This window comes from Pelophylax lessonae, assembly GCF_965119305.1.
Source record: "Pelophylax lessonae genome assembly, chromosome: 4".
Classification (NCBI taxonomy): Eukaryota; Metazoa; Chordata; class Amphibia; order Anura; family Ranidae; genus Pelophylax; species Pelophylax lessonae.
In genome coordinates, this window is record NC_138771.1 from 108,518,617 (window position 1) to 108,538,051 (window position 19,435).

Consider the following 19,435-nt stretch of genomic DNA (forward strand, 5'->3'; position numbering starts at 1 on the left):
GATTTTAAATTAAGGCGGGTGAGGACGAAAAAAGCTTTTGGTTGGGCTTAAAAGGGCAACTCCACTTTTAAGGAAAAAAGCAAAGAAAATAAAAATATATATATAGATTTAAATATAGATAGATTATATATAATTGCGACAGAAGTCATATTGTAATTGAATGTTAAAAAGAATTACCTTTCCTTTTCAATCTGAAGCTCTGTCATTGTCTGTGATATGCAATGCAATATGACAACCTGGAAGCATTATATAGATGGTGTATAGAAAGCCCCCCATACATGTAATTTCCTGCTTGTGTGGTTGGTTGACTGATTCTCCCAGGAGTCTACACTAAGATACAAGTTTGACTTTAAAAATTCTCTACAACAAAAATGTCATTTTTGGTGAGATATTCCCAAAGGAAAATCACATCTAAAGGGAAGCAGACCCTGACACTTTCCTCATTAGAGTCCTGCAGTTGCAACAGCTGATTGATAATTATAAAATTGCTGCCATACAGATTCTCTTAGACACATACAAACAAACAGATATTTCTTCAGAATAACAAAAGGTTGGAATCTGCCGCACAGTGTGTTAAAATTCTAGCAATGTAAATAGATAACTCAGAGGAGAATGTTTTCTTCTCAACAAACGTGCAGTTGCTCATTAGGAATCCAATCATCTGTGAAATAAATTATTTATTACAGGTTTTTACAGTATCTCACATAAGTGAGTACACCCCTCACATTTTTGTAAATATTTTAATATATCTTTTCGTGTGACAACACCAAAGAAATTACACTTTGCTACAATGTAAAGTAGTGAGTATACAGCTTGTATAACAGTGTAAATTTGCTGTCCCCTCAAAATAACTCAACACAAAGCCATTCATGTCTAAACCGCTGGCAACAAATACACATCACAGCCTTAAACTCTTGAGCATGGAGTTCACAAGAGCTTCACAGGTTGCCACTGGAGTCCTCTTTCATTCCTCCATGATGACATCACGGAGCTGGTGGATGTTAGAGACCCTGCACTCCTCCACCTTCCATTTGAGGATGCCCCACAGATGCTCAATAGGGTTTAGGTCTGGAGACATGCTTGGCCAGTCCATCGCCTTTACCCTCAGCTTCTTTAGCAAGGCAGTTGTTGTCTTGGATGTGTGTTTGGGGTCGTTATCATGTTGGAATACTGCCCTGTGGCCTGTGGCCCAGTCTCCAAAGGGAGGGGATCATGTTCTGCTTCAGTATATCACAATACATGTAGCTCCCCAGTTCCGGCAGCACTTATACAGCCCCAGACCATGACACTCCCACCACCATGCTTGACTGTAGGCAAGACGCACTTGTCTTTGTGCTTCTCACCTGGTTGCCGTCACACAAGCTTGACACCATCTGAACCATATAAGTTTATCTTGGTCTCATCAGACCACAGGACATGGTTCCAGTAATCCATGTCCTTAGTCTGCTTGTCTTCAGCAAACTGTCTGCAGGCTTTCTTGTCCATCATCTTTAGAAGAGGCTTCCTTCTGAGACAACAGCCATGCAGACCAATTTGATGCAGTGTGCAGCGTATGGTCTAAGCACTGACAGGCTGACCCCCCACCCCTTCAATCTCTGCAGCAACGCTGGCAGCACTCATACGTCTATTTCCCAACCTCTGGATATGACGCTGAGCACGTGCACTCAACTTCTTTGGTCGACCATGGCGAGGCCTTTTCGGAGTGGAACCTTTCCTGTTAAACCGTATGGTCTTGGCCACCATGCTGCAGCTTAGTTTCAGGGTCTTGGCAATCTTCTTACAGCCTAGGCCATCTTTATGTAGAGCAACAATTATTTTTTTCAGATCCTCACAGAGTTCATTGTCATGAGGTGCCATGTTGAACTTCCAGTGATCAGTATGAGGGAGTGAGAGCGATAACACCAAATTTACCACACCTGCTCCCCATTTACACCTGAGACCTTGTAACACTAACGAGTCACATGACACCAGTGAGGACAAATGGCTAATTGGGCCAATTTACAATAGAAAAGTGCAGCGCTTAAAAGGTTAAAAACAGATCAATGGATAAAACCAGAGTCTAAGATTAGCACAATCAATGTCTAAAATGTATGAGGGTGATAAAAAGTCCAATAGGAAATCCAATGAAGGTGCTCAGTGCTGTAATGGCACACAGGAAAAAAAGTGCTTTCAATCTGTGCAATCCTCCACCAGAGATACAAGCCTCTCACCTGAGGGCTGTGGTAAAACAGCCTCAAACAAATTCCAGCAATAATAATCTCCTGTTCAGGACAGCGGTTTCTAAGGACATCCCTCCGTCTCAGATAATCACAATGATCACCATAATAAAAGATAAAGAGGGGCAGACCATAGTGCATTAACCAAATAACAGGAACGTTTATTGTGAATAGACAGCCTCTTACTTGAAACATATGAATCTCGAGCAGAGTAAACGAACAGCCGATCATCCGACAGAGCCGAACGCTCTGCCGACAGGGACTGCGAGTGACGTCACAATCTCCTCCCCCTTCCGCACGCGTATCGTCCGTGGGCGGGACTTCTTCAGCGTATGAAGCTGAAGAAGTCCCTCAGGTGAGAGGCTTGTATCTCTGGTGGAGGATTGCACAGATTGAAAGCACTTTTTTTCCTGTGTGCCATTACAGCACTGAGCACCTTCATTGGATTTCCTATTGGACTTTTTATCACCCTCATACATTTTAGACATTGATTGTGCTAATCTTAGACTCTGGTTTTATCCATTGATCTGTTTTTAACCTTTTAAGCGCTGCACTTTTCTATTGTATATTGTTCCTTGGGTTTTTATCTATTTTACCTATGTGTTAGCTGCTATTTATTTATTTTATTTTATTTTTATGTTGTGCGTGCGCTGATATAATTTTGTTTTTACATTTAATTGGGCCAATTTGCACATTTTTACTTAGGGGTGTACTCACTTTTTTTGCCAGCGGTTTAGACATTAATGGCTGTGTGTTGAGTTACTTTGAGGGGATAGCAAATTTACACTGTTACACAAGCTGTACACTCACTACTTTACATTGTAGCAAAGTGTAATTTCTTCAGTGTTATCATATGAAAAGATAATAAAATATTTACAAAAATGTGAGGGCTGTACTCACTTTTGTGAGATACTGTATATATAGCACCATCGATTTATGCAGCACTTTACATATACAGTATATTGCACATACACATCAGTCCCTGCTCTCATGGAGCTTACAATCAAAATGTTCCTACCTCACATACCTATACTAGGGCCAATTTAGATAGGAGCTAATTATCCTACCAACATGTCTTTGGAGAGTGGGAAGAAACCCACGCTGGCACAGGGAAAATACACAAACTCCATGCATGTAGTGCCAAGGTTGGGATTTGAACTGATGACCCCAGTACTATTATGCGGGAGTGCGAACCACTTAGCCACTGTGACCACTTTACTAAAACCGGAGATTGCAAAACCTGGAGCAGCTCTGCAAAAAAAATAAATCAGCTTCCAGTTTTTATTGTCAGAGTTTGAGTTTAAGGCCCCTTTCACACATACGGTCCGTTCAGTTCATCAGTTCAGTCACGTCAAAATGTATCAGTTTTTCATGTTTTTCATCAGTTTTTCATCCATTTTTCATCCGTTTTTCATCTGCTTTTCGTCCGTTTTCATCCGTTTTTCATCCATTCTTCATATGTTTTTCATCCATTTTTCATCCGTTTTTTTTACATCCACTACCAATGCAAAAACGGATGAAAAACAGTCCGTTTGTCTGTTTACATCCCTTTTTTTGACAGATTAAAAATAGGGCATTCATCTGTTCCAAAAAACGGACATTGACGGAAGCGGATGAAAATGGATGTTAACGGATGATCATCCGGTGTCATCCATTTTTACATAGAGATGCATTGATGTCCGTTTTTCATCTGTCATCGGATGGATGAAAAACGGACAAACGGTCCATATGTGTGAAAGGGGCCTAATTGGATAAGCTGAGATTAGAAGCTGATTGGCTACCATGTACAGCTGCACCAGATTCTGGGTGCACAAGTTTTAGTAAATCTTCCCCTGTCTTTTTACTTGCCCTTGGTTGGATGCTATCAGCTAACACTGCTTCATCTTAACCACCAAGCAATGTAAACATGTTTTACTTCTTTAGTAAATAAACCCTATTAAAATACCTATAGATAAATCAACCCCAATAAATTACTTATAGTTGTCATATATCTCGTACCTCTTCACAAACAATTTTTGTATTTAATATTCATAAATAAGAGATAGACTTTATTTATTTATATCAATAACCTGACAATATTTTAAACTGAATTTGTAGTTTTTACTTTTTTTTATCAAGAATCTCCCCCACCTCCGCCAGGACAAAATGTAATTAAAAAAAAATTTGCAGGCAACAAAAGTAAAAAGTGGAGTTGGGTTCGCTAGAAGACTCGATGATCTACTTGTTCCTGTTCCGTTCTGTGTAATTACACTTGAAACAGAGGAAGTCTCACTGCTGTTCTCTGTAGCAATATGCTGCACAGACATTTTTGGCTTTGCTGTTCAAAGAGTTCCCTGTGTTCTGACTTTTTTCTTTGACTTTTTTTTTTTTTAACATTAAACGGACTGCTTCCTTTTTTTTTTTTTGAATCTCTGTGGTATGCAGTCTCTACAAACCACTCTCACGAGGATGTGAGGGATGAGACAGGGATTTTATACACACATTTAACAGAGAAACAGTGAACATGATGAAAGACACGAAAGACTCGGTCACCTGTTCTCCCAGTTCCAAGTTAACGGAAAAGTCTGCTGGTGTAAGTAGTCGGATTTTCTTTTTATTTGCTCCTTTGAGCGTTGTTGCAGATAGCTTTATTTTTATATCCTCCCACCTGTTCTGTAAGACACCTGTCTCTTTTCTGCTTGTGCTTGAATGCCCTTTTCTTGATTGACTGTCATTTCTGGATTTTGGTGCTGAGTCATGAAAGCTAGATCAATCTGATTGATTGTTATTGGTAATATCTCCTCTTTGCTCCTGTTCAGCTCAGTGCCTGATGTTCATCTCATATTGGGGATTGGTTTGCTAAAATGAATGTTCACTTACCTTGGTAAATAAAGTGGAGTTGGGTTCTCTCGGAATACCCAATTATGTGTAAGAGAAATGAAAAAAAATGGATTTTGCTTGTACATGATTGGATGATTGAAGTGAGCACAGCTTTACCGTATTCACTAAGCTAAATGAACATACACTGTGAACTTTCTCAATTCTTTTAGTAAATCAACCCCATTGAGTGGTATGAGTGATGTCACATTTAATCTTATGAACTTTATCACAAGAGACATTTCATCAATTTGTTCATTTTTTTTAATTTGTTTCTTTTTTATATTTCTTTAGCGCTGCATTTTTCTTTTTACCATTGAGTGGTATAACTATCTATCAGTTACTGCATGTTAAGTACCTATGGTCTTGGGTTTAGGGTGAGGTCTAATCCATGACTGTGCTGTATACGTTTTAAAGTATTGTGCTTCAACATATGTAATTTGTTATTGTAAATCATTTGTAAAACTCTTGCAACATTACAATCTAAAATATATGTTTCATCCCGTGTACAGGATACAAATTGTATATATTCTAACTAACATGTCAATAAGTCATCTCTCATTAATTGTTAGCTATGAAACCTAGATTGGGTGCTTATATCGTTTATACTTAGGGTTTACACTTTGCAGAAGTGCTCTGGTGTGGAAGTTTGGCTTTAAATATGTTTGCAAATGTGTGCAAGAAAAGCCTGCATTTGTTATCAGAATGTTATAAGTTTGTAGGTTGGCTTTCAGGGATGGTTAGCTGGAATCCACTATGTTCCGCTATGTATCCACATTTTTATTAATGTGTTGCTAAGCACACATCTAGAATGTTTTACAGCTATATAATGTACATATCAAGCACTGATTTTATTTTAAAGTTTGAAGTCAACACGGAGTTGAATGGAACTGTGTACCAAGCTCCGTGTACCATTTTGTGTTTGCAGTACTGGAGAAGAAATTGGTGTTTAAATCTGAAGGAATGCATTGCAGTGTTTTAACTACTTCCCAGCCACAAACAACCTGCCATAGTGCATAATTCTCAATCAAAGTATGACAAGCTTTTTTTTTTAGCTCTCCAGTAAACTTATCCCTCTGACTGCACCTAGCATCCTAGCATATTAGCCAACACAGGTACATTTTGCTACTTTATAGTATTGGTTGTTAGATCCGGGATGAACTACTATCTTTTCTCCTTAAGGCCACCTTTCTGCCTACATTTTTATATATTATAATACACAATTTAAGCTTAATGTTTCCTGCAGTAGGATAAGAGCTTGTGTGTGTGTGTGAGTGTATGTGTTGGGGGGGGGGGGGGTTGTTTGGTTGTTATCACCCAGGTCAAGACTGTCCAGACTTGCATGTGCATGGTCAAGAATGTCCAGACTGGCATGGTTCTCTCCATTAGGGAGGGAGCAGTGGTAGTCCACAGAGTTATGTTGAGGATGTGTCCATCATATCACTGATAGTCAAGCAAAAAATTTGGGGGAGTATACCCATGTATTTCTAAAGCTGGTGCAGCTATGAACCAAAAGACATGTATATTAACCACTTGCCCACCGCTCACATTGAGCGTACTGCGGCAAAGTGGCACGATCCCGTCCAGCGACGTAGACCTACGTCGCTGGACTCCTCCCCCTGTAGGCGGCGCTCGCGCGCCGCCGGAGGGCGGGCTCCCGCTGTTTTCATTCACAGCGCTGCCCCGATCGTCGGGGGAATCGAGTGAGGAGATCCGCCCACCTGTGTAAACAGAGCGGGCGGATCTCCTAAGTGACAGGGACTGACAGATCGGAGTGTTCAGCATAGCTGGACATCCGATCTGTCCCTGTCTCACAAAGTCACCTCCCCCCCCCACACGTCAGTAAGCACCAGGCATACATTAACCCCTCCCTCTCCAATAAAATTAACCCCTTCACTGCCAGTGTCATTTTTACAGTAACAGTGCATATATATAGCACTGATTACTGCAGTAATGTCACTGGTACCCCCAAAAGTGTCAAAAATGTCAGTCAAGGGTCCGATCTGTCCGCCGCAATGTCGCAGTCCCGCAAAAAAAATCGCAGATCACCGCCATTACGCGTTAAAAAAAAACACCAAAAATGACAGAAATCTTTCCCTTAGTTAGTAAACGCAATAACTTATGCGCAAACCAATCAAAATACGCTTATTGCGATTTTTTTTACCAAACATATGTAGCAGAAAACAAATTGGCCAAAAATTTAAAAAAAATTTGATTTTTACATTTTTTTTGGGGGGGAATTTCATATAAAAAAATTTTAAAAATATTGTTATTTTTTCAAAATAAACGCTCTTTTTTTGTTTATAGCGCAAAAAGTAAAAATCGCACAGGTGATCAAATACCACCAAAAGAAAGCTCTGTTTGTGGGAAAAAAAGGATGTAAATTTCGTTTGGGTACGGCGTCGCAATTGTCAGTTAAATTCGCACAGCGCCGAATCGCAAAAAGTGGCCTGGACGGAAGACAGCAAAATCCTCCGGTGGTAAAGTGGTTAAAAAAGAGTAGCGCACACATGCAAAGGAAATTACTACCAAATTTAAATAAAAATGGGGATTTGGTCCCACCATATGGCCATATAGTGCTCAAGCCCACCACTACGTCAAAGTACCCCATTATCAGTGGGTCCTACATTATCCATGAAAAAGAGATGAATCCAGCCTTTCTACCCCTTGGAGATAATACTCCTTGCTGGGAAAGATGTGCAAATGCACTACAGGGGACTCCTCCTATATCCACTTGATAGTGGACACTGATAGAGTACAGGTGTGTGTGTGGGGGGTGGGATGGGTTGCTCAACCTCGGTAGTCTGGTCAGACCGAATACATAATAAACAAGCAAAAAATTTGGGGGAGCATACCCATGTATTTCTAAAGCTGGTGCAGCTATGAACCAAAAGACATGTATATTAAAAAGAGTAGCGCACACATGCAAAAGAAATTACTACCAAATTTGAAGACAATCCATAAATAAAAATGGGGATTTGGTCCCACCATATGGCCATATAGTGCTCAAGCCCACCACTACGTCAAAGTACCCCATTATCAGTGGGTCCTACACTATCCATGAAAAAGAGATGAATCCAGCCTTTCTAACCCTTGGAGATAATACTCCTTGCTGGGAAAGATGTGCAAATGCACTACAGGGGACTCCTCCTATATCCACTTGATTTATTTATGGATTGTCTTCAAATTTGGTAGTAATTTCTTTTGCATGTGTGCGCTACTCTTTTTTAATATACATGTCTTTTTTAATATCACTGATAGTCCCCTGCAACCAATTCTATTCGTTATCATTTGCTATGCCTCTATAGCACCGACACACTGGCTGTTGCTTTCCATTGCACTCGCCAGATCAGTGCCTGTCCTATGGAAGTTATTATCTAATATTCTGCCTATCAGAGAGAATGCAAGAAGATGATCATTTATTGCTTGTTGGGAGGGGTCGCTATCAGCCTATGTTAGCCAAAAATATTCATCATCAATAGCAATATTTCCATAGTTCTAAGATATTGTTTGGCACTTTTCAAGGAATATTGCTCCAAGCAAATCAGTCCATGCCCCAATGAATGCAGGGAAATGATCATTTTTGAGATGCCATAATTCTCCTCATCTAGTCCACATAGAGCATTGGGAACCTTTTCTCATTTCCTTCTCTCTATCCTGCAGCCACTTTTCATTAACAGCCTTTTGCAGAAAGATATGACACTACTTGTGTACCTCTGCTCCAGCTCCCCAGGACAATCATCAAATGGCCTCTTCCTGCCAAGACCTAATGTCATGTCAGTGATCTTGTCTTATTTGACATGTCTGCATATTTGTAATCTATGGCAGTGGTTCTTAAACCCCCAATATATTACCCAATATGTCCTTATACCACCTTTACCAAACTGTCATCGTAATCACCATTCCTGCTCTGTACCAGTATGACTTCAGAAGGCGGTATTACTTTATTTATGGATAACCAGGAAGAGAGCAACTGGAAGAAAATCATAAGGATTTTATCATATTCTTTTATATAAAAATGGCAAATCCCCAATACACAAGATAGCTAAATGTAGTAAGCTTTCATTTTAGGTATAATAATGCGGAACATTATGTTTCAATTTTTTAAAAATTATTTAGTGATACAGCACTATAACCCCATTATTTGGTTCCCATACCCCAAGAAGTATATGCAAGAATGGATAACCCCCTGCAAAAATGTCCTGAAGGCCTCTTGATCCCCATAGGGAAAGAGAGCCTTGACTGATGGGGGCATGGTCAGGGGGCTTGTTTATAGCAGGTGGCTACGTGGGTGAACTGATTGGATGGATTTTGGGCACGGGGTTGGGCCTGAGCTCAGTTAAATATCCCCTACCCAGGGAATTCTGGGTCTTTGAAGAAAACGTGGTTGAAGAGCTGCCCACCCCCCCCCCCCCCCCAGCCCTACTCTTTGGTCGGTCTGTCACAGCTTTCGTGGCGGTTTTTGACCTTGCCAGCAGTTAAAATTATGGTAATGGGTTATGCCCTTGTTTGTAAATTGGGGGGTAGGCTGCCTGTCCTGCACTGTTGATAACGACAGACCCTCCCCCCTTTCACCTTTTGGAATTAATTTGTTAATGACTAAGAGTGCTCACAGTACAACTGTGACTGGCACTGGTCTAAATGTGTACTTGTTTGGTTTTGAAAGTAAATAAAGCTGTGGCCTTGCCCTTTCCAACTTAATCATTTGTAAATGTGGTTTTGTATGGGGAAGGGGTAAGGGGTATTGGTTATTATGGTTCTCCGGACCTATGCACCTCAGCAGTCATTTATGGATACCACTGAGAGATGTTATTGTTGTATTGTTATATTTATTGCAAAAAGTAATATGATTGTCAATGTTGGGTTCAAACTTAAATTAGCACTTTAAAGCTTCACTTATGTAATTTAACCTGATGGAAATCTATCTCAGTGAGAGAAATAAAAGGGTACCTACATTATATTGTGTTCACCGGTAAAGCTGCCCATTTTACCACTGCTCCAAACTACATCTAGCCATTTACAGCTCTATTTGTTTCATCTGCAGTTGTACACTTCTTGGTATCATCAGCACTGCATTCTGTGATATCTATAGAATCAATGGGGCCAATGACATGCTGCCACCTTTATTGAGGCCTGGCCACTTCAACTCAAATATAGATTGTGTGATCACAGTGGAAAGTGGTGGCTCCTGCTGTGCAGCAGCTTGTATGACCTCCCCTATAATATAGCTAAATAATAATAAACCCACAGCCCAGCTTCTCTTTTCTTTTTTGCTTCATTAGTGCTGAATTTCAGCAGCACTACCAATCCTTAGCAACGTGAAATACGTAGAGCTTGTTGGATTGCTGGTTGAATTATGTTCAGCCTCTGTCTCCCATCCCATCATATATAAATTTATATTGTAGTTAGTGTGGTGGCTTTACTGTTATGTTATGTCAGTATCATAACCACTGTAAATGAATATGCTTCATCAGTATCTAGAACTATTAAACATTACAGCAGTGACTACAGTTTAGTGGTCAGGTATAATGTGTGCTTCAGACTCCAATAAGATTGCATGAGTCATGCTGTTTTTAAAAGCAGTCTCCAAGTAATCAATATCTACAGTCATTGACATAAAGGTACATATATTCTCTTAATTAGTGGCCTGTGGGCTACACGCTGTCTCATGGAGAAATTAATCATTGTCAATTAGTGAAGCAAAGATGAAAAGGAAATCAATAAGAGTGCAATACAATCACAAAGTAGAAGTTTGAAAGTCTGTAGGATCTTTCTTAACGATCAGGAGTTTTTATCATATTTGGGAGTACATGGATAATAGAGTCCATAATTCACAGACAAGCATAGATCAGTTTAACAACTTCAATACTGGACAATTCACCCCCCTCCCTGCCCAGGCCAATTTTCAGCTTTTTTAGCGCAGTCACACTTTGAATGACAATTGCGTGGTCATGCAACACTGTATCCAAATGAAATTGTAAACATTTTTTTCACACAAATAAGGCCCCGTTCACACTGGGGCTATCCGACTTCCCGGGGCGACCTCCGAGGTCGCGGTGCGAGCAGCGCGCCGCGACCTCGGAGCGGCCGGTACGGACTTCATAACATTGAAGTCTATGACGGTCGCTCCGGGTCGCCCCAAAGAAGCTCCGGACCCTTTTTCTAAGTCGGAGCGACTTGTGTCGCTCCTATTAGAACGGGTCCGCAGCTTCCCTATGGAAGGCGAGCTACGGCGACCTGTGAGGCGACCAGGTCGCCTCACAGGTCGTCCCAGTGTGAACGGGGACTAAAGCTTTCTTTTGGTGGTATTTAAACACAATGAAAAAAAAAATTAAAAACTTGAAAAAAAAAGTTTTTCTTTCTGTCAGTAAATTTCGTAAATAAGTAACTTTTCTCCACTGATGTGCACTGATGAGGTAGCACTGTTGGGCACTGATAGGCTGCACTGATGGGCACTGATGAGGCAGCATTTGTGGGCACTGATGAGGTGGCACTGATGAGGAGGCACTAATATGCCACACTGATGGCCAGCACTGATGGGCACTGATGAGCAGGCACTGATGGGCACTAAAAGGCAGCACTGGCTGGCATCACTAATGGGCACTGATTGGTGTCACTGATGTGCACTGATTGGTGTCACTGATGGGCACTGATTCATGTCACTGATGGGCACTGCTTGCGCTTTTCTGTAATCAAGGTTATGATGATCAGTGCCCTGATTACCTGTACAGGTCTCCCCTGCTCGGAGATGCCGCTCTTCGATAAACGGCATTTCCTTGCTTACATGTGACCGGCTGTGAATGGACACAGACGATCACATGGGTAAAGACCAAAATCAGAGTCGCGCTGTGTCCTAGAAACATGACGCAACCACGATCGCCATGTTGCGCACCCAGAGGATGCGAGAGCGGTGAATCTTTGGGCTCTGTTATATGATGTCATCCCAGAACCAGAGCAACTCTGCTCCGCTATACAATACAGGGTGGGAAGTGGTTAAGAACAATGCCCATGGAGACATTAACCTCTCTTTAAATGAGTCACTGGTGCACTGACACCCACTTTCATACTCGGCCAACAATGACAGCTATGCAAGCTTGGTTCTTCTCATCTTAGAAAAAGGAAGGATTTTGGGGTTGATTTACTAAAGGCAAATCAATTGTGCACTTTTCAAAGTGCAGTTGCTCCTTAGTAAATGAGCAGAAGTTCTGCTGACTTTCATCATCCAATCATGTATAGGATGATGTTTTTTTATTTTGCTCTGGAGCAACTGCACTTTGCAAAGTGTACAGTCTATTTGCCTTTGATAATTCCACCCCATTGTATGCGATAATGAGCATCCTTGATGACTGGGTGGTTTGGGCCGATGTCAAAAGCCATGCTCAGATTGGGAGTATTACTTATGTCTTTTTTGCCCGTGATGGCTTGAGGACTCAAAAGTTTTCCATAGAATGGATCATTTGGCAGTACAGTGGTTAAGTGGTTAGCACTTCCACTAGAAGCACTAGGGTTATGGAATCCCAACCACAGCACTACCTGCATGGAGTTTGCATGTTCTACCTGTACCCAGTGCTTTAAGTGGGCCGGTATGCACTGGTACTCAGTACCGCCACTTCCAAATATGGCTCTTGAGCATACCGCCATCTCTCCGTGCGCCTTAGCGTACCAGTACGCTCATTTTGGACATCTGCGCCTTCAATTGCCCCCCTCCCCAAGAATATTTCCCACTCAAGAGCCAAATCAGTCACCACCAGTGAGTCCCCCTGCTCCGGAGTCCCAGCCCAGGCCAGGGGGGGTGCTCTGTGGGGACCCTGATGTGGGGTGGGGGGGGGGCACAAAATTTATAGGCTATAATAGAGTACCGGCACCTCTTTTGGGCCACTTAAAGCACTGCCTGTACCTACATTTGCACTGGGCACTCTGGTTTCCTCCCACATTTCAAAAGACATGCTGGAAGGTTCATTGGCTCCTGTCTAAATTAACCCTTTATGTGTATGTATGAATGTGAGTTAGGGACCTTAGATTGTAAGCTCCTTGAAGGCAGGGACTGATTGTGAATGTTCAATATATATGTAAAGTGCTGCGTAAATTGACGGTGCTATATAAGTACCTGTAATAAATAAAAAAACAAACATTTGTGATCATTATCCAGTACTGCAGCTCTTCAAATTGTGACTTCTGGAGATGTCAATCACAGCAACGTTGATGCGGTGGGTAGACCACTGCTGTGGCATTGAACAGGTGATAGAGAAAAAGTGAGCACCTTCAAAGAGAAAGTTTTCCTTTTTTAGTGCACAGGGCTATATACAGATTCTGGGCTTTTCCAGCTGGAAAGATGACATATGTTTTTTTTTTTTTTTAACCGCTTTCGGTCTGCATACTGTGTGTGTATTCCTTTCCCTGAAAAGTAGGTTTATATTGCAGCACACTAGAAGCCACAGCTGAAGTCTAATTTGCACTCGTCAAGATTGCAGATCTATCTAGCAACTAATTTGTTTAGTTGCTGAAGCACAGGACAATTTTCAGAAATGAGTTTGCCCTGTAGCATGAAAGCAGAATCAGACACCATGGCTTTCCTGGAAGCATTGCGCAGGCCTGTCACATTCAATGTGTATTGAGGCATGCCACGATCCCTAACATCTCTCTCCCAAATCCCAACCAGCTTTCTGAGGTCCCAGAGCTCATTAGATCACAAGGTTTGAGGTTAGTGCCTGAAATGGCAGATCTTAGGCTAAAAGATGGGTCAGTTTAAATTTGTTTATGCCTCAAAGTGTGTCCACGCAAGTGACACAAGGACATTTGGAAGGATAGTGCAACAGAAGTCAGTCAACTACGTTTTAATGAACGGTATATAGTGTCTTTTTTTCCCCTGCATTCATAACATTACTACAGTTGATTCACAGACAGACTAAATAATTGATTCATTCATTAATAACACAGGATTGTTAAAGTGTAGATAGTTGCATATTTTAAGGACCGGTGTCTGCGTATGGAGAGGCAGACAGACTATTAATAGCAGGGACCTCTGTTATGAGATGCCAATGGGAGTCTGTCATGGCCTATGACAGTGTCTTTTTTGTGGATGTCTCAGAGGGATGCTGATTATTTGCCCCTATGCTTACACTCACCTCCACTGTGATGTTACATAAAATCTAATATCACATGCTCTTTAATAAAAGCGTTTTTTAATGCAGAGATGGACTTAACACTTATATCAACAACAAGGTGAGTTTTTATTAGTAAGCTGTTAGAGATGGTTGCCATCCTTTTTTTCCCACTCCCACAAACAGCGCTTTCTTTTGGTGGTATTTGATTTTTTATTTTTTTGTGCTATAAACAAAAAAAGAGCGTCAATATTGAAAAAATAACAATATTTTTTACATTTTTTTATATGAAATTCCCTCCAAAAAAAATATAAAAATCAACATTTTTTAACATTCTAGGCCATTTTGTTTTCTGCTACATATTTGTGGTAAAAAAAATCGCAATAAGCATATTTTGATTGGTTTTCACAAAAGTTATTGCGTTTACTAACTAAGGGAAAGATTTATGCCATTTTTATTGTTTTTTTTTTTTTAACTAGTAATGGCGGCGATCTGCGATTTTTTTTGCAGGACTGCGACATTGCGGCGGACAGATCGGACCCCTGACTAACATTTTTTACACTTTTGGGGGTACTAGTGACATTACTACAGTAATCAGCGCTATACATATGCACTGTTACTGTAAAAACGACACTGGCAGGGAAGGGGTTAACTTTATTAGAGATCCAGGGGTTAAGTGTGTCCCTAGGGGCGTGCTTCTAACTGTCAAGGAGCATGGCTTGTGATGTAACCACAGAGACATATGATCCTACATAGCAGGATCGTATCGTCTCTGCAGTTACACCAGGGAGAATGACAGGCGGCTTTGTTTACATCAGCCGCATGCCTTTCTCCCTCTCCACCGGGAGATCGCCAGTGACCGGCGGACATCGGAGCCACCGGTCACTCGCGCGGGGATCCCTGTGAACTAAAAAAAAGGGGCGGGAGCGTGCCTCTAATGGCGCGCGCTCGCCCCCTATTGGCTTGTGGGCAAGTGATGTACCGGTATGTCACTTTGCCCAGGAGGGGCTGACCGCCGCCGTATATGTACTTGCGGCGGTTGGCAAGTGGTTAAATTTCCTGTCTGCAGCATTCAGTTATTTACCCCTGAAGAAGAAGCACATCCAAGCTTTGAAACGCGTTGGGTACTCTGTTGCTGCTTCCCTGTTAATTCTCATATCTGTGCTGTGTTTTTTATGCTAGAACTGTTTGCTTAATCATCCAATGTGTTTTTGTCTAATATTTTCTGTGTTAAAGTATACTATTTTTTTGATTTGGTGTGTGCCTGTAAAGTCCCAACCCCTTAAGGGATACCTTCTCTCTTTGCATTTGCATTCGGGATGTGGCACTTTTTGGGGTCTTGTTGAGGACTAACCCTTTGTCTAATTATTACTTTTGGGTAGATTGTCCCTTTAATAGAACTGTTTATACTGATTCATTTGTACTGTTTATACTGTTCCAGGTCTAATCTGAGCATCTAGTACTCTTGTTGAGCCCTTGATTATATACAGTATTATACATCTAAGTTCCATACTAATAAATGATTGCCAAAAACATGTTTTCTTGAGAAATGAAGAAATCTGATGATCCTGGAATTGTTGGATTAGGAGAAGGAACCATCTATAAATAGTTAATGAAAGGATCTACATAAACATCCACACTGGAATAACAATATACTTTTTTGCCATTTGATAAATTGAGGCTTAGGTTTTTAAAGACAGCTGTGAATAATAGGAAATCGAGTGACATTGTAAGTTTGAACTTGAAAATACTGGAGGATGGTTTTTTGTTTTCTGAGCGAGGTCATTGATTACAAATATGCAAACTGAATACATTCATCTAAGGATAAGTCCACATTTAGTTTTTATGTATAAAAATACAAAGAAATATTTTATGTATAAAAACCTTGACTAGAACATGGTATATAAGTGTATAAAAAGAGTATGTTTAAGCACTAGAAAAGCCTAAAATATTTCAGTCACTTTACACTCTGTTTTTGACCCGTGTTCCTGTAAAGCTGGCCATACAGGGTTCAGATTTTATCTATTCAGCCAGTGTTTTATCCATTTCAAATGTTTGGATAGGTAAATAATCCCTGCTGTGCTATTGCATTCTGACAGCAGGAACCCCCCCCCCCCCATTAAAATACACATATCAGCATTGCAGCCTATTGCCTGCAGAGCTGATTAGTGCTGCAGACTATTACCTGCAGCGCTGATTGAGCAGCTTTTATTTGACAGGGCAGTTGAACAGAAGTCAATCGGTAGGTTGACCTCTTGTCAACTGCAATGGCTACAAATGGATCGAAATTTGTCCAGTCCCTGCTGAACCGGCCGGATTTCATGTGTGGGCAACTTTAGGCTGTAGTGTTATCAAATTTAAAAGAGAAGTATGGGTTTATGTTTTTATTCATACTTACCTAGGTGGTGATGCTGCATCTGTCCCCGGCGCCTCTACACTGAGAACTGAGTGATTGAACACTGCCAATTGCTCGGTTCTCACAGCTCCGTAAGCAGAGAGCTGCTGACTGTCAGTCACAGGTCTTTGCTCTGCCCCCTCCTGGCTCACTGGAGTTCTGAGCTGTGGAGGAGGTGGTTGCAGCTGCCTCAAGGCTCTCAGTGGCTTGCTGAGAGGCTGAGCCAGGTGTTGGTCCAGGGATCTAGGCGGTTCCTGACTCCATGGTCCTGATAACGTGGACCCTGGACCGACTCTGTGATGTCTGCAGAGGGTCACAGGAGTGCAGCACGAACTGCACTCCTGTGATCCATAGGAGAAGGTTAAATTATTGTTTGTCTAGAGAGTACAAGAGAGGCAGAATTACTTTCCCATATCCACCAATTTGGCTGTCCTCTTCTCCCTGAAGCTCTAGTCTGTCTGTTGTTTCTCGGCCTCGTTACATACACTACAGAACTTTTACCCTGGGTATGTTATGGGGTCGAGCATGTGACCGAAGCTTAGCAAGGAAGCTGTGGGGGACTGGTCGCACCCCTGGAGGGATTCTGCTGGAGTGACCCTACCGGAGTGAGAAATAAAGCAATTATTTCTCCTTATTCCAGAACCCGCAGACATAATGAGTATATAACCCTCTGAGAGCAGTGGGGGGGCAACTGCAATGGTAGATTTTTTTTTCCAATTACTGGAGTTGGGCTTTAGAGTTTGACACTTGCCAGTGTCAGAGAGAGCTGAAAATCGATTATCACTGGAATTAATTGAACTTCAGAACTGCTTTACTGGAAGGAAGGCACTTAAGCGGAACCTGCAGATATAAGGATCCCCATGTCCATTGTGAAGAAATGACTACCAGTTACATGTCACCTGATTTCCTCTAGAGGGAACCTTTTAAATGTGAGGCACATAGTGAGAGCTCCTGTGTTTCCAACTTTGTTTTCACTCTTCCTTGCACTTGAACCTCAACATAGGTAAGTAGGGCCACCTTTGTCAGTGAAGAGTTAATTGGGTGGAAATGGGGGTGAGGGACAGGTATGGAGGCAGCAAGAGCTGGCTGCTATTTTCACAATAGAGCACCCTGATTTTAAGGGCTGATGAAATGCCCTACAAGAAACTAATAGCAACACTTTAGCACCTTAGGTGCATACTACAAAATGTCGGTGGAGTATCTTTAAAGTGGAACTTCACTCTCCTAGTCAACATTGATCATTTTTAATTCCCATGCTGCAAGCATTAGTAAATAGATAGGAAAGTATATCATATTTACTTTTTAAACTTATTTTCTTTAGATTTCTTTGATTACTTCCTGGTTTCTTGCCTAGTCAAATGATGTCATACATCCCAGGAGTCTTCAGTAGGGGAGGGGAGTAGAAGAGGTTTTCTCAACTAAGAACACTCTAGGGCAGTGATGGCAAACCTTGGCTCCCCAGATGTTTTGGAACTACATTTCCCATGATGCTCATGCACTCTTCAGTATAGTTGAGCATCATGGGAAATGTAGTTCCAAAACATCTGGGGTGGCAAGGTTCGCCATCATTGCTGTAGGGCATGTATGCTTGAACTAAGGGCAGATGAATTCCAGGAAGTAAATGCTACATGAATAATTTTCGCTTACTCAAGATGGCCAGGACCAGAAATGTTCAGGGGTGTTTTTCCTTTTTTTTTTTATTTCTTTTTCTTTTGCTTTCTGGTGGTGGGTGGGTGGTGTGGGGGGGGGGGGGTGGTGTTTAAGGGGTGTTTTTCAAAGTGATTTCTCAAAAAAAATAAAGCATAGAGACTTGGATGGATGGGGGGGATTTGCTTTGAATATTAATGAATAAAATAGAGTTTCTGCTTTGTGGTGCAGTGAAGATCCCCTTTACGTTTTACGCTGTCAGTCTTAATTTACATTTATTCACTGTAAAGCACTTACAAATATGCTTTCACTTTTTAACTTCTAATATCAAAACAATTTATTGAAGTCTTTGTTGTAGCTTAATACATATTTGCACCTGTTTCTGCAATCTGTAAGAGCATGATCATTTTTTGTACATAATCAGAGCATGCATTCCACATTTCTCTATATAACGGCTAGTTTAATGTAGACCTTTTACAAACTAGGGCAATTAAGAATTATTGTTTAGTGAATAATACATAATCCAATGTTACCTTGAATGAGATTTAGGCAACCAACTTTATATATAAATTTCTACCAGCAATAGTCAAGTTCGCCATGTTGGTCCCACCTATCGAGCCTCCCTGTTGCTGAGTGGAATTGGCCATCACATGGAAGGGCCTATACGTGGGCTGGAGGGAGAGAATGGGGCCACGCTCAGCTATTACATGTGAAAAGATTAGCATGTAACCTTAGCTTCCTTTACCCCTGATCTACTGCTTGTTTTGTCATGCAGCTTTTACTGAAATTAGCTTCTGGTCATGTAGGTTTTTTTTTACATATGTCCTGTTTAAATTGTCCAGGCTTGTGATGGGTTAGTAATGTATGAATGTATTACTCATGCCTTTATAAGCTTTAGTTGTGCTTTTTACAAATTCTTGTAAATATATGATATTTATATGCAAGCACTGATTAGCTCACTACTGGGTTGGGACTAATAAACGGGCCTGTTTTATAAAGCACATCAACTCATATGTAATGTTTGTATCACATGTTTTGTCATATAAACTCAAGCTCAAATGTTCTGTATTGTGACCCACCTCAGCTCTATAGTGTGGATCATGTACACAGTTTGTATTGATTACTGTACAGTAAACGTGTCATGAAGGGAAAACAGAAGCTTACTTCCCTCTGAAAATTCTATCTGCCTATCATGCTAACCTAGTGTTTTCAATACTTTT

At 41.1% G+C, this 19,435-nt stretch overlaps 1 protein-coding gene across 5 annotated transcripts in view; it reads left to right on the forward strand.

The window, feature by feature from the left end:
* Positions 1-19,435, forward strand: part of TJP1 (tight junction protein 1) — a 589,472-nt gene that overhangs the window by 185,900 nt on the left and 384,137 nt on the right. The window contains exon 1 of one of the 5 annotated variants that reach the window (XM_082253424.1): positions 4,529-4,788. The exons of the other annotated variants lie outside the window; for them this stretch is intronic. Within the exon in view, the coding sequence (XP_082109550.1) occupies positions 4,720-4,788 (69 nt within the window). The 5' untranslated portion in view covers positions 4,529-4,719. Of the gene's footprint in view, positions 1-4,528; positions 4,789-19,435 lie in introns of those variants that run through there. 5 annotated transcript variants of the gene reach the window in all.